The sequence below is a fragment of the Triticum dicoccoides genome, chromosome 4A, assembly GCF_002162155.2.
Source record: "Triticum dicoccoides isolate Atlit2015 ecotype Zavitan chromosome 4A, WEW_v2.0, whole genome shotgun sequence".
In the NCBI taxonomy this organism is placed as follows: domain Eukaryota; kingdom Viridiplantae; phylum Streptophyta; class Magnoliopsida; order Poales; family Poaceae; genus Triticum; species Triticum dicoccoides.
The window spans coordinates 679,347,542-679,359,277 of NC_041386.1; the positions used below are offsets into that span (position 1 = coordinate 679,347,542).

General features: G+C 41.8%; 1 protein-coding gene across 1 annotated transcript; it reads left to right on the forward strand.

Annotated features, from left to right (window-relative positions):
• Positions 1-3,839: 3,839 nt before the first annotated feature.
• LOC119284070 (probable indole-3-pyruvate monooxygenase YUCCA11) lies at positions 3,840-5,527 on the forward strand. Its single transcript, XM_037563358.1, has 5 exons — positions 3,840-4,014; positions 4,336-4,451; positions 4,772-5,005; positions 5,093-5,215; positions 5,312-5,527. The coding sequence occupies exons 1-5, from the start codon at positions 3,840-3,842 to the stop codon at positions 5,525-5,527; spliced, it is 864 nt and encodes a 287-aa protein (XP_037419255.1).
• The last annotated feature ends 6,209 nt before the right edge of the window (positions 5,528-11,736 follow it).

The window sequence follows — 11,736 nt, forward strand, 5'->3', positions numbered from 1 at the left end:
GTAGCATAGATGTGCTTCCGTGTGAAGCACAATTGTGTGTCTATGCTTCCCCAAAAGTGAAGTACAGGTCTGCTTCCGCGTGAAGCACATCTAGAAAAGCACAAGTTAGTTTACTTGGAAGCACGGATTCTTAAAGTTTGGAAGCACATATTTTCCAAAAAAATATACGTCGAAACCTATCAACATGGGATCTAGTTTCAAAGATCTCGATGCGAGAAACACAATGGTGAAAATGGTTGATGATTTGGATGCACAGTTCAAAATATAAAAAAGTCATCACGTACCTCCTGTGCATGAGAAGAAATTCCACCAAAACTTCCAGGTTGCGACGAGTGTCACCATGTAGTGCGGCATTTTTCACCATCAAAGATGGTAGGAGTGACCTTTGTAAGGGGTACCCCTTAACTAGTGATTCTGCACGTCCAACGAAACCGGTCACCTAGGTGTGGGTCTCTGATCCACACACATATGAAAAAGTATGGCCCAAGTATACAATATGGACGACATACATATGTTCCAAAGTGAGGCATTAGGACTGTCTTAAGAAAAAAATTCCGGTTCCCGGTTCGGTTGCTGCCCTTGTGGGTAGCACGCACCCCCCGGTCTCTACCTCACGAGATGGTGCCCCTTGCGATGGGCCTAAATGTTGTTGGTCCTGGCAGCTATTGCTACCAAACCACGAGTGTAGAATCTCTCGCAATGGGTAGTATTATAAATTAACTAGAGCATCATGGCGCGCGTTGTTGCATCCGTCCCTTCTTTTGATAGAATAAATATGATTTTTGGTAAGTATAAAGTGACAAATAAGTTGAAAAAATGTCTAAGTTACTATATGTAGAATGAATATATGTATACACACTTAATAAATATAGTTATGCTTATAATATGAACACATATAAAGTGGAGAACATACAAGTGATAACAACATCACCAAAAGAAAAACAATTTATACAAAGACAAGTACTTTGGTCATTCTCTGTGGAGAGCATGGCATCTCTAGAAGCATAAATGGAAGAAAGCACATCAAGTCTACATGGTAAGGCGAGATGTTGCAGGTATATTCCAACTGCTTTAGTATCTCTAGTGGCATCAACTATCGTCCTACATAATATAGTGAAGTAGTTGTTTGTATACACATCAAGAGAAACTACTACACCGACGACCATGTTGCGAGTCCTAATATGGTGCTTATACAAAAAGAGTCCAGCATAAGTAATGCAATTCCTAAGAAAATGTGAAGACTTTGATCATTAGTAAAACTAAAGTTGCAGTATAGATCTGCACAATCAACTACAGTTGCAGAGATGGAAGAAACATCATCTAACGAACATATATTTATTTGGGAGAAATGATGTACATGATATGGTCATGTTGATAATCATATTTTTTTCATGTAATTAGGAGGCAATTCCTTGCATATGAAGATGTAGCTGGTGGGTCCCAGCTGTCAGGGGGAGGAAACATTTTTTCTGCTTAATAAGGAGGAACTTTCCTTGCGTGCGACCATGGACCTCGTGGGTCCCAGTTGTCAGCCTTACCGTGTACAGTCCTCTTCCGATCACTCTCGTTTGTTGATCACGCCGCGCAGAGAGCAACAATTTTGGTTTCGCTGTTGGATAGTATTCGTCATCATCTATCCAGTAAGCTTGAGTTTCCTCAATTCGAAGCTCATTTGCAGAAGTTATGGCAATTTTGGTTTTCTTCTAGTCATCTGTAGTTGTGCTTGTGAGCTGGAGGCCACAAGTTGTAGTACCGCTCTGGTTAGCGGTAGTACCACTTATAAGTGGTACTACCGTTGTCCGGTACCGCGCCTACTACCGCTGCTTCTAGGAATTCAGCTTTCATGTCGGGTTTGCGCGGAAATGCAACGGTAGTGCGAAGCGGTAGTACCGCCTTTAAGCAGTAGTACTGCACGCTACTAGCGCTGCGCTGCCGCTCCCTCTAGGTCTCGATGCACTCTCAGCGGAGGTGAAGCGGCTGTGGAGGGCAGCACTACTTCCTATAAGCAGTAGTACCGCTTAGCTGGGCAGTAGTACCACTGTAGCAGTTCTACTGCTTCTCCCCTGTTCCTGCTCTGCTTCTGAGTAACCCCGTGCTGCAACCCCAACGGTAGTACCGCTGGAGCAACCGGTAATACCGCTACGACTGCACTACCGGCTCGTGGCTTCGTGCCATTGCACTGCTTTTGGGTTACTACCGCCCGAGCGATAGTGCCGCTCTGTACGGGCTAGGAGCAAGGTAACAGTTGGATTTTTCCCTCCTATAAAAGGGGTTCTTCTTCCCCTTTGAACCTTATCATTCGAGCTCGTGTTTTTCCTCCATTATTGACCTTCTTCGAGCTTGCTAACTCTCGAACCCTCCAATGATTCTTGCTAGTTCTTGAGGGAAAAGAGAGAGGAGATCTAAATCTACGTTTCCACCAATCACTTTCTCCTCTATGTGAGGGGAACCCCTTAGATCAAGATCTTGGAGTTCTTCGTGTTCTCTTCTTCGTTCTTCCTCTCATTTCCCTCCCTATCATTAGTTGCTTTGGTGGGATTTGGGAGAGAAGGACTAGGGCACTTTGTGTGCCCTTGCCATTGCATTTGGTGCATCGGTTTGAGTTCTCCACGGTGATACGTGGAAGTGAAGTTGAGAAGCTTGTTACTCTTGTGTGTTTGGACACCCTAGAGTTTGTTCCTCTTGGTTGTCTTGATACCCTAGATGGTTGGTGTTGTTGAAACTCAATCATTGTGGTGTAAAGCTCCGGGCAAGCGTCGGGGTCTCCAATTGGGTTGTGCAGGTCGCCCCGAGCAATTTTACGGGTACCAGTGACCGCCCCAAGGGTTTCCAAAGTGTACATGTTTGGTCACTGCCACAAGGGTTGGCATTTGTATGGGTTTGGTGACTGCCGTCAAGGGTCCCTTAGTGGAATCACGGCATCTTGCACTGTGCGAGAGCGTTAGGAGATTACGATGGCCCTAGTGGCTTCTTGGGGAGCATTCTGCCTCCACACCAGTCCAAACGGTGATTAACATCCGCAAGGGTGTGAACTTCGGGATACATCATGTCTCAGCTGCCTCGGTTATCTCTTACCCAACCCCTTTACTTATGCACTTTACTTTGTGATAGCCATAGTGTTTCATGTTATGTATCTTGCTATCTCCTAGTTATTTATCTTGCTTAGCATAAGTTGTTGGTGCACATAGGTGAGCCTAGTTATTTTAGATTTTGTGCTTGACAAATTAAATGCTAGTTTTATTCTGCATTTGTTCAAGCCTAAACCATAATTATGTTAATGCACCAATTCACCCCCCCCCTCTAGGCGACATCCACAATCTTTCAATACAAGTACTCCCCTGTCCTTAAAATGGATAGAAATGGATGTATCTAGAACTAAAAATATGTCTAGATACATCCATTTCCACGACAAATAATTTGGGATGGAGGGAGTATATACTTAACATATACTTATCCCGTATGAATTTTCATTGATACAACAGGAACGGAAAGAAATTCAAAAGAGATTTTAGTCTAAACATATCCAAAGCTGGTTGATAAGTTTCCAAAAAAACAATCGATCAAGAGTGTGTTTCCTGCCTATTTTGTATCCTCTATAATGTATCAGGACATGCTTTCACACCAATGGTTCAATATTTAAACGGAATACTAGTACACACCAGGATAAGGCATCAATAAATCTTTATCTTTTTCATTCCTCATTCGAAATAGATTGACACATGAGGCATACCAGTATATATATGCCCATATATGCATCCAAAGATTCATCGAGCAAACAAGCAAACACTCCAGCCTACCATTGCACCCATCCCACAACTTTGTCAACTCTTCTCTTTGAAATGGAGAATGTTGTAGTGTTGATTGTTGGCGTTGGGCCAGCAGGCCTTGCAACAGCAGCATGCCTTAGCCAATTCTCAATTCCCTATCTCATTGTCGAGTGTGAAAGTTGCAGCGCGTCGCTTTGGCGCAACCGCGCCTACGATCGCCTCAAGCTGCATCTTGCAAAGGAGTTCTGTGAGTTGCCACACATGTCATACCCACTAGATGCTCCAACATACATACCAAAAACCTTGTTTGTCAAGTACTTGGATGACTATGTTGAGCGTTTTAATATTCAACCCAAGTATCTCACTAGTGTGGAGTCATCCACATTTGACGATGACGAAAAATGTTGGTCCATCATGGCACATGACATGGCAAAGAGCACAATAGTCAGGTTCACAACAAAGTTTCTTGTTGTGGCAAGTGGTGAGAATAGTGCAGAGAATATTCCAATGACCCCCGGACTATAAAGTTTTCCAGGTGATGTCATCCACTCCTCAAGCTACAAGTCAGGCAAGAGCTACTCTGGCATGAATGTATTGGTTGTTGGATCTGGCAACTCCAGAATGGAAATTGCTTATGACCTTGCGGCCCATGGTGCCAATACTTCAGTTGTTATACGAAGCCCGGTATGTACATGCACTATATATTATTTTTTAACCTGGAAACACTAGCGAATCCCCCACCCCACCCTACGGGCACTATATATTTTCAGTGGGTACATGGAAATTTCTTATTATAACCACCACTAGATGGATGTTATTTTCCAGAGTTATTACTAGAAAGTATTTCATGGTATAGAGCGATAGACTATTTTATAACATGCACAAACAACTAAGCAATCAGACGAACTACACCGAAAAATTAGCTCTTGAAAGAAGATGATTCTATGAAATTTTATTTTAGGATGCACGGTTCAAAAGAGACGTGACAAGTTTTGTGGTTGCAGATTCATGTAATGACAAAGGAACTAATCCGGTTGGGGATGACACTTGCTCGCCGCCTTCCACTGAATCTAGTGGATAACCTCCTTGTGATGGCGGCGAATTTAATATTTGGAGACCTATCGAGGTATGGCATTAGAAGGCCAAAAATGGGTCCAATGATCCTCAAGTCAAAAACCGGCCGATCCGCTGTTATTGATGTTGGCACTGTTGGGTTAATCAAAAAAGGTATCATCAAAGTAAGTATAGCCTTAACATGACATAAATTTCATAGCATATGTTATCTTTATATGCCAAGTTATCAATATTCTATTCATCTCCTACAGGTACATGGGAGCATTAGTAAGATCATGGGTGATATAGTTGAATTTCAATGCAGTAAAAAGATATCATTTAACGTGATTGTGTTTGCAACTGGATACAAAAGCACAACAAATATATGGCTCAAGGTAACAACATTGTTGTTTGAATATGTCTGAGTTTGTTTTCTTGGTGCAACAATTGTTAAATCTGCTAACAAGCTCTATGTTATTTTTTTATCCCAGAATGGTGAGAGCATGTTAAATGGCAATGGACTGCCCATCAAAGAATATCCGAATCATTGGAAAGGTGAAAATGGGCTCTATTGTGCTGGGTTAGGAAGGAGAGGATTGGCTGGTATTGCGGCAGATGCCAAGAATATCGCCAATGAATGCGTCTTCGACAATGCGATGTCTTCCATCACTGGGCTCCTCAACAAGATCAAGGATGAGATCCAATGATGGGCTAAGGCAGGGGCACAAGACCCGCGGGTTGTTCTGCACCAATCCTGGGATGTCCACTGAGTTGTATGATGTACTGCAATATTAACCTCCTAGGAGGACTATAACTTTCCCCCATCCTTTCAATGCAATGAATTGCAAAGGTCATTTGCGTTTCTTGATTATTTTATCTTTTACATGTAGTTTACCAGGGCTAGTGTGCTAGACGGTTGATTCTTTGAAAAATCTATCCACTGCCACCTGTCTATCTATCTTCATCCATATTTGATAGAACCAGATTTTTGTTTATTTCAAAGTTCATATGTGCCAGGGAGTAAGCATTACTTTTATAATATAATCAAGGGATTTATACTCACATGGTGCAAAGAGCTTTGTAATTTTTATTGAACAGTTACCTACAGTATTTTATTTACTTCAATTTACACATGCAAAAGTCATCCCCTTGAACATGATGTTTAACAACAAGGGGACTAACTGCTCGTGAAAAAAAAACAAGGGACTAAGTGCAATTAATACAAAGACAATGCTACACCTACATAAAATAATCTATGTTACTTTACGTAATGTGCAGCGTGGACACTCTGGATTGGATATAGGAGGATTGGGGGGGGCACCTCTCTTAAAATTAGGGGGGAGAGAATCATTGTTAGAAAGTCTACGTTATACACCCCTCGTATAAAGGGTAGTATAGACTTTTGCCTAATCACCGTGTACGTTGTACATGGCTAATTTAGAAACGGGCACACAACTGCGCCCCCTCCCCCCTCCCCTCCATGGCCTGGGCTTGGCCCACCCCTCACGGTCTTTCCGTACAGGGCTAGTTTAGAGACAGGCACACAACTCCCCCACCCCCACCACCAATGGGTCAAACCCTATTCGGCGCCTTTAGCGCCCGAATACGGCATTTCCGCAAACGGGCGCATACCCCTCGCTGCGCAATGGGCCGACCCATTTCTGCCCCTTTTTTTGTTCGAAACCGCAAAAAACTATGGGTTGTTGACACTCGAACTCGCAACCTCACGACTTCCTCTTTTTATGTTAGCTACGGTAACCAACTACACAACTACCCTCATTTGATTTGAGACATCCTTTCTCCTTTTATGAAATCTTCCTTACCTTTTCTTTTTCTCCTTTTTTTCTTTTTTTTCTTGTTTTCTTGTTCCTTCTTTTCTTTCTTTTTCTTAAATGCATGATTATTTAAAAAAATCCAGTGAAATTTTTCCCAGTTCGTGAACTATTTATTCAAAATTGATGAACTTTTTCGAATTTGTGAACCTTTTGTGGAAACTAGTGAACCTTTTTCACATTTGTGAACTTTTTTACCGAAATTGTTGAACTTTTTATAAACCCGAGAACCTTTTTTCAAAATTCGGTGAACTCTTTTCAAATTTGTGAACTTTATCGTCTAAATCGGTGATTTTTCTAAAATCAATAAACTTTTCTCAAATCCATGAAGTTTTTTCAAAATTTGGTGAACTCTTTTAAAATTTGTGAATGTTTTTTTATCATACTCAATGAACCTTTTTAAAATCCATGAACTTTTCTCAAATCTGTGAGCTTTTTTCAAAATTCAGAGAGCTATTTTCAAATTTGTGAACTTTTTTTTATCAAAATCGATGAACTTGTTTTGATTTTATGAATTTGTTTTGAGAAAATCTGAGAACTGATTTTGAAATAGATGAGCTTTTTAAGAATTTGTGAAATCTTTTTTTCATATTTACAAGTTTTTCCCGAAATAATTTATACTGGGACCGGAAAAATGGTCAAATAGCATGTTTTTCAATTGATGACATCATAGCGATTGTGGTGCAGTGGTTAGTCACTCTTGTATTTAGAGTTAGCATGCTGGTTTGATTCCCGCATTTTAGAAAATAGTAGCGCAGTATTCACGTTTCCGTTTTTGATCATTTTTGCTAGACGCCAGAGATGTGGACAGCCCATTACTGGCTGCCTTCGAGCACCAGCTAGCCTAAAGCTCCACCAACGGCCTGGGCTTGGCCCATTCACATTTTCTTTTGTTTTTCCAAACTTCAAAAAAATGGGCAAGAGTAGGTTACAATCTCTCAACCTAACGGATCAAGTCAACTAGGACAACCAACTCGGCCACAATAACTTACGTGCCAATAAACTGTTTTTCCTCTTTTTTGTTATGCCTCAACTGTGTAACACTACAACGAAGGCTCTAATTATATTATTTGCATTTTCTTTCGCCAGTTTTTCTACAGTTTTTTTATTTTCCTTTTTCCTGTATTCTTTCTTAAAAGCATGAACCTTTTTCAATTTTCTAGAACTTTTTTTCAAATCTGTGTTTTTTTTCAGTTTCTTGCAAACTGTCTAGTGAACATTTTTTAAAATCCATGAATACTTTTCAGTATTTTGCAACTTTTTTAGTGAACTTCCTTTTTTGAATCTGTGAATTTTTTTTAAATCCATGAATTGTTTTTCAAAAAACGATGAACTTTTTCCAAATCCGAGAATTATTGTTCAAAATCCGGATGCTTTTTCAAATATGTGATTTTTTTTCAAAATTGATGAACTTTTTTAAAATCCGTGAACTTTTTGGTCCAAATCGATGAACTTTTGTCAAACCGTGAACTTCATTTCAAAACCCATGAACTTTTTTTCAAATCGTGAAGTTTTTTCAAATTTGACAATTTTTTGGAAAAAATTATGAATTGTTTTCCAATTTTGTGAACTTTTCAAAATCATGAACAAATTTCGAAATCCATGAAATTTTCCAATTTTCTGAACACTTTTTGAATTAATGCATTTTTCCCCATCCTTTCAATGCAATGAAATGCAAAGGTCTTTTGCGTTTTCTCGATTTTTTTTCATCTTTTCATGTAGTTTACCAGCGTTAGTGTGCTAGACGGTTGATTCTTTGAGAAATCTATCCACTGCCACCTGTCTATCTATATTTGATAGAACTACTCTTCTGTTTATTTCAAGGTTCATATGTGTCAGGGAGTAAGCATTGCTTTTATAGTATAATCATGGGCTTTATACTCACATGGTGCAAAGAGCTTTGTAAGTTTTGTTGAACAGTTAGCTACAGTATTTTATTTACTTGAATTTACAGATGCAAAAGTCATCCACTTGAACATGATGTGTAACAACAAGGGACTAAGTGCAATTAATACAATCCCGAATCATCAACAACAAATGGTGCAAAAGATAATCAAGTCAAAGTTGTTCATTTCTTCATGACAAACACAAACGAGTAATTGCAGTAGCTTCCAAGTTTTTATTTATTACTCCAAACATTTTCTTGATATGTACGTGATTCAGCACCAATCTTCAAGACAATCCAGGATAGATGTTTTATACCCGTTCCATATTAATTAGTGAAAAAAATTTCAAGTTTAATCTACCACTGAGTTCCTTCGCAGTACCACCTTCAGCAGTTTCTTCGCCACTTCCGTCAGAGTTTAGACATCCTCTCATGTTTCTTCCCTTTCTGTAGAGGCAAGGAGAATGACGTGTGCCTCAGTTTGCACTTTGTTATTAGTCAGACTAATATTATAGGCATGGCATCCAGATTTCATCCATAGGCATGACATCCAGATTTTGTCGATTATAGCTACCATTTATCATTGTGCCAATGGAATTGCTAGAACTAGTCAATGTTGGAAATTCACCCTCAGGATTGATCACATCAAATCGCAAGAGCAACTAATTAACGAGCGTTCCTTTGGGAGCCTCGCAATAATCAGCGCCACTTGGCGCTCTCAGCCATTCGCCACGTATCGCGCTTTGGGCGCTACCTCTGGATTTTGTTTTTTTATTTTTCCGCACGCATTTTCGGCTTTTTAAACGGGTTTTCCGGGTTTTTTCGACGTTTTGGTCTTCCACCGGTCTTCCCCAATTTTTCGACAAAAAAACGAGAGTCATGGTTTTGATTCCGAGAGAGGCACGGTTTTGCTTTCACGAGAGTCACGGTCGTGCCTCACAGAAGCGAAAAAACGTGTTTTCTTTTTTTTCGCGAGAGTCACGGTTTTGCTTCCGCGAGAGGCACGGTTGTGCTTTCGGGAGAGTCACGGCCGTGTCTCTCGGAAACGGGAAAAAAAAACGCGTTTTCTGTTTTTTTCGTGAGAGTCACGGTTTCGCTTCCGCGAGAGGCACGGTTGTGCTTTCGCGAGAGTCACGGCCGTGCCTCCTCGGAAACGGAAAAATAAAAACGCATTTTCTGTTTTTTTTTCTTTCGCGAGAGTCACGGTTTGGCTTCCGCGAGAGGCATGGTTGTGATTTCGTCAGAGGCACAGGCGTGCCTCTTTCGGAAAGGAAAAAAACCCGTGCTCCTGGTTCGGTTTTTTTGTCTGTTTTTTTCGTGAAAAAAAGTTCGTCAAAACCTATCAACATGTGATAATCTAACGGCGAAATTGGTTCGAAATTTGGAGGCACGGTTTAAGAGATAAAACATTTTAAATAAACGGATCTATGAAAAAAGGAAACTTCCAAGTTGAGACAATTGGCGCATATGTAGCGCATCACTTGTCGCAACCTAGGGAAGTTGGAGTTATCTTCGCAACGAGTACTTCTTAACTAGTGATTTCATCAAATCGCACGATGAACACGCGCACATAAAACTGATAGCCAAGGCCCATATCGAGCGCTTTGTTTTTCTCTTTATTTCTATTTTCTGGTTTTCTCTCCACGGTTACAAAACTCACCCAACACTGCGTATATATACACATAGCCAGGACTAACTATCCTACTCGAAGCCGACTCACCCCCCGGGCAATCGAAGGCGTTTCTTTCTTCCGCCAGAAGAAAGAAAAGGCGACCTCGCCGCCAGGAGTCTTCCCCGCCGCCGCCGTCCGGCGGCCTCGGTCGTCGGTGGTGAGGGGGGTCACTGGATCCATGCGCGTGGATCGTTTTCTCTTTTGTAGATTAGGATTTTAGGCCGTTCATCGTCTTGGCTTCAGCGACGGCTATGGCGGCGCTGAATAAAGTTTCTTTGGATCCTACTCCAACAAGGCGATCGGTCCTATGGTTGGGGATGGATTTGGCAATCAGTCTGTTCAAGCAAGGATTGCGTGGCGGCGGCGACATCCCTGTGGTGGACCTGTGTCCTCGGGCTCCGCAGTTGTGACGGCGTTTGCTCCAGCGCCGGCGCAGAGCTTGGGAGGTAGTCCAGGAGTGGATGCAGATTGTGGTCTGCATCGGTGACATCTGGAAGATGGTGGATCGTGTGCTGGGTTCGCGGTTCGTGGATGGCAGATGTGGTTTTCTCCTCCGGCGTTCTAGTCGTGTGGGGGTGCCAGATCTGGAGTTCGATGGCGTGTCCGAGGTGTTGCCCCGGTCTGATTCGTTCAACGGTAATGGTTTTACCTTTGGTGAACCACCTTGGAGGTCCGCAAAGCTGCATGTCAGCGATGGAGCCGCTACGAGCTCGGGTGTGAAGGTGATTCGTCACTTTTCCCTTTGGTGGCTACTATCGTGGTTCTAGAGGCAGGTGACGGATGTTGGTGTCAAGTTCAAAGGTTTCTTCAATCTTGATTGTAATTTTACTTCTTGGTTGTTGTTCTTTTGTGCAAAGGCTAGCTTTGTGCTGTCTTTTCAGTTTTGCCAGGTCGGTTACGTGACTTGTACTACGATACTTATGATATAAATAAGACACGTATTACCATGCAAAAAAAAAAGCCGACTCACCCAAGCCAACACGTACCAAAACTAGCACACGTAACCGAATCAACCGAAACTAATCCAATTCCTATACGTACTACTTCTCAGTACTAGGACACGGCCAACTCCTGGCATACAAGCCAACGAAGACACCAAACCGGACTCAACTAATCACCGGCTACCTTGATTATTGATTACGCTTATACTAGTTCTTACAAAACTCAACTAGTAAAGCTCACAACATATAATTATTTGAATTATTCCAACATAGTCAGCGATGAGCGCCGCAGGAGGAGCCTAAATGGCTCACAAACAACAAAAAAATATGAAAATTTATCTATTTCAATTATTACCCACTATTCCGTTTATGCCTGTATTTGTAGCCTGGTTGTCCGGCAGCAGTACACATTATATAGTAGTAGCGCACTTACCGAAGTGGTCACCGGGCAGGCGCCTCCCACCCCTTCACCGCGCAAGCAACACCGGCCCCGGGAAATGCCTCTGCCTGCGCGCCATCTCCATCTCCATCCTCGTGCTCACCAGCTGACCTCAGAGCAGCTCCAACGCGCCGACCCAATGGACAT

Bases quoted from the DNA above. Each gene is read 5' to 3' on its own strand.
- LOC119284070 (XM_037563358.1), top strand. From the start codon at position 3,840: ATGGAGAATGTTGTAGTGTTGATTGTTGGCGTTGGGCCAGCAGGCCTT. The intron at 4,452-4,771 runs GTATGTACATGC...TTGTGGTTGCAG, and splicing joins CAGTTGTTATACGAAGCCCG to ATTCATGTAATGACAAAGGA. The intron at 5,006-5,092 runs GTAAGTATAGCC...CATCTCCTACAG, and splicing joins TCAAAAAAGGTATCATCAAA to GTACATGGGAGCATTAGTAA.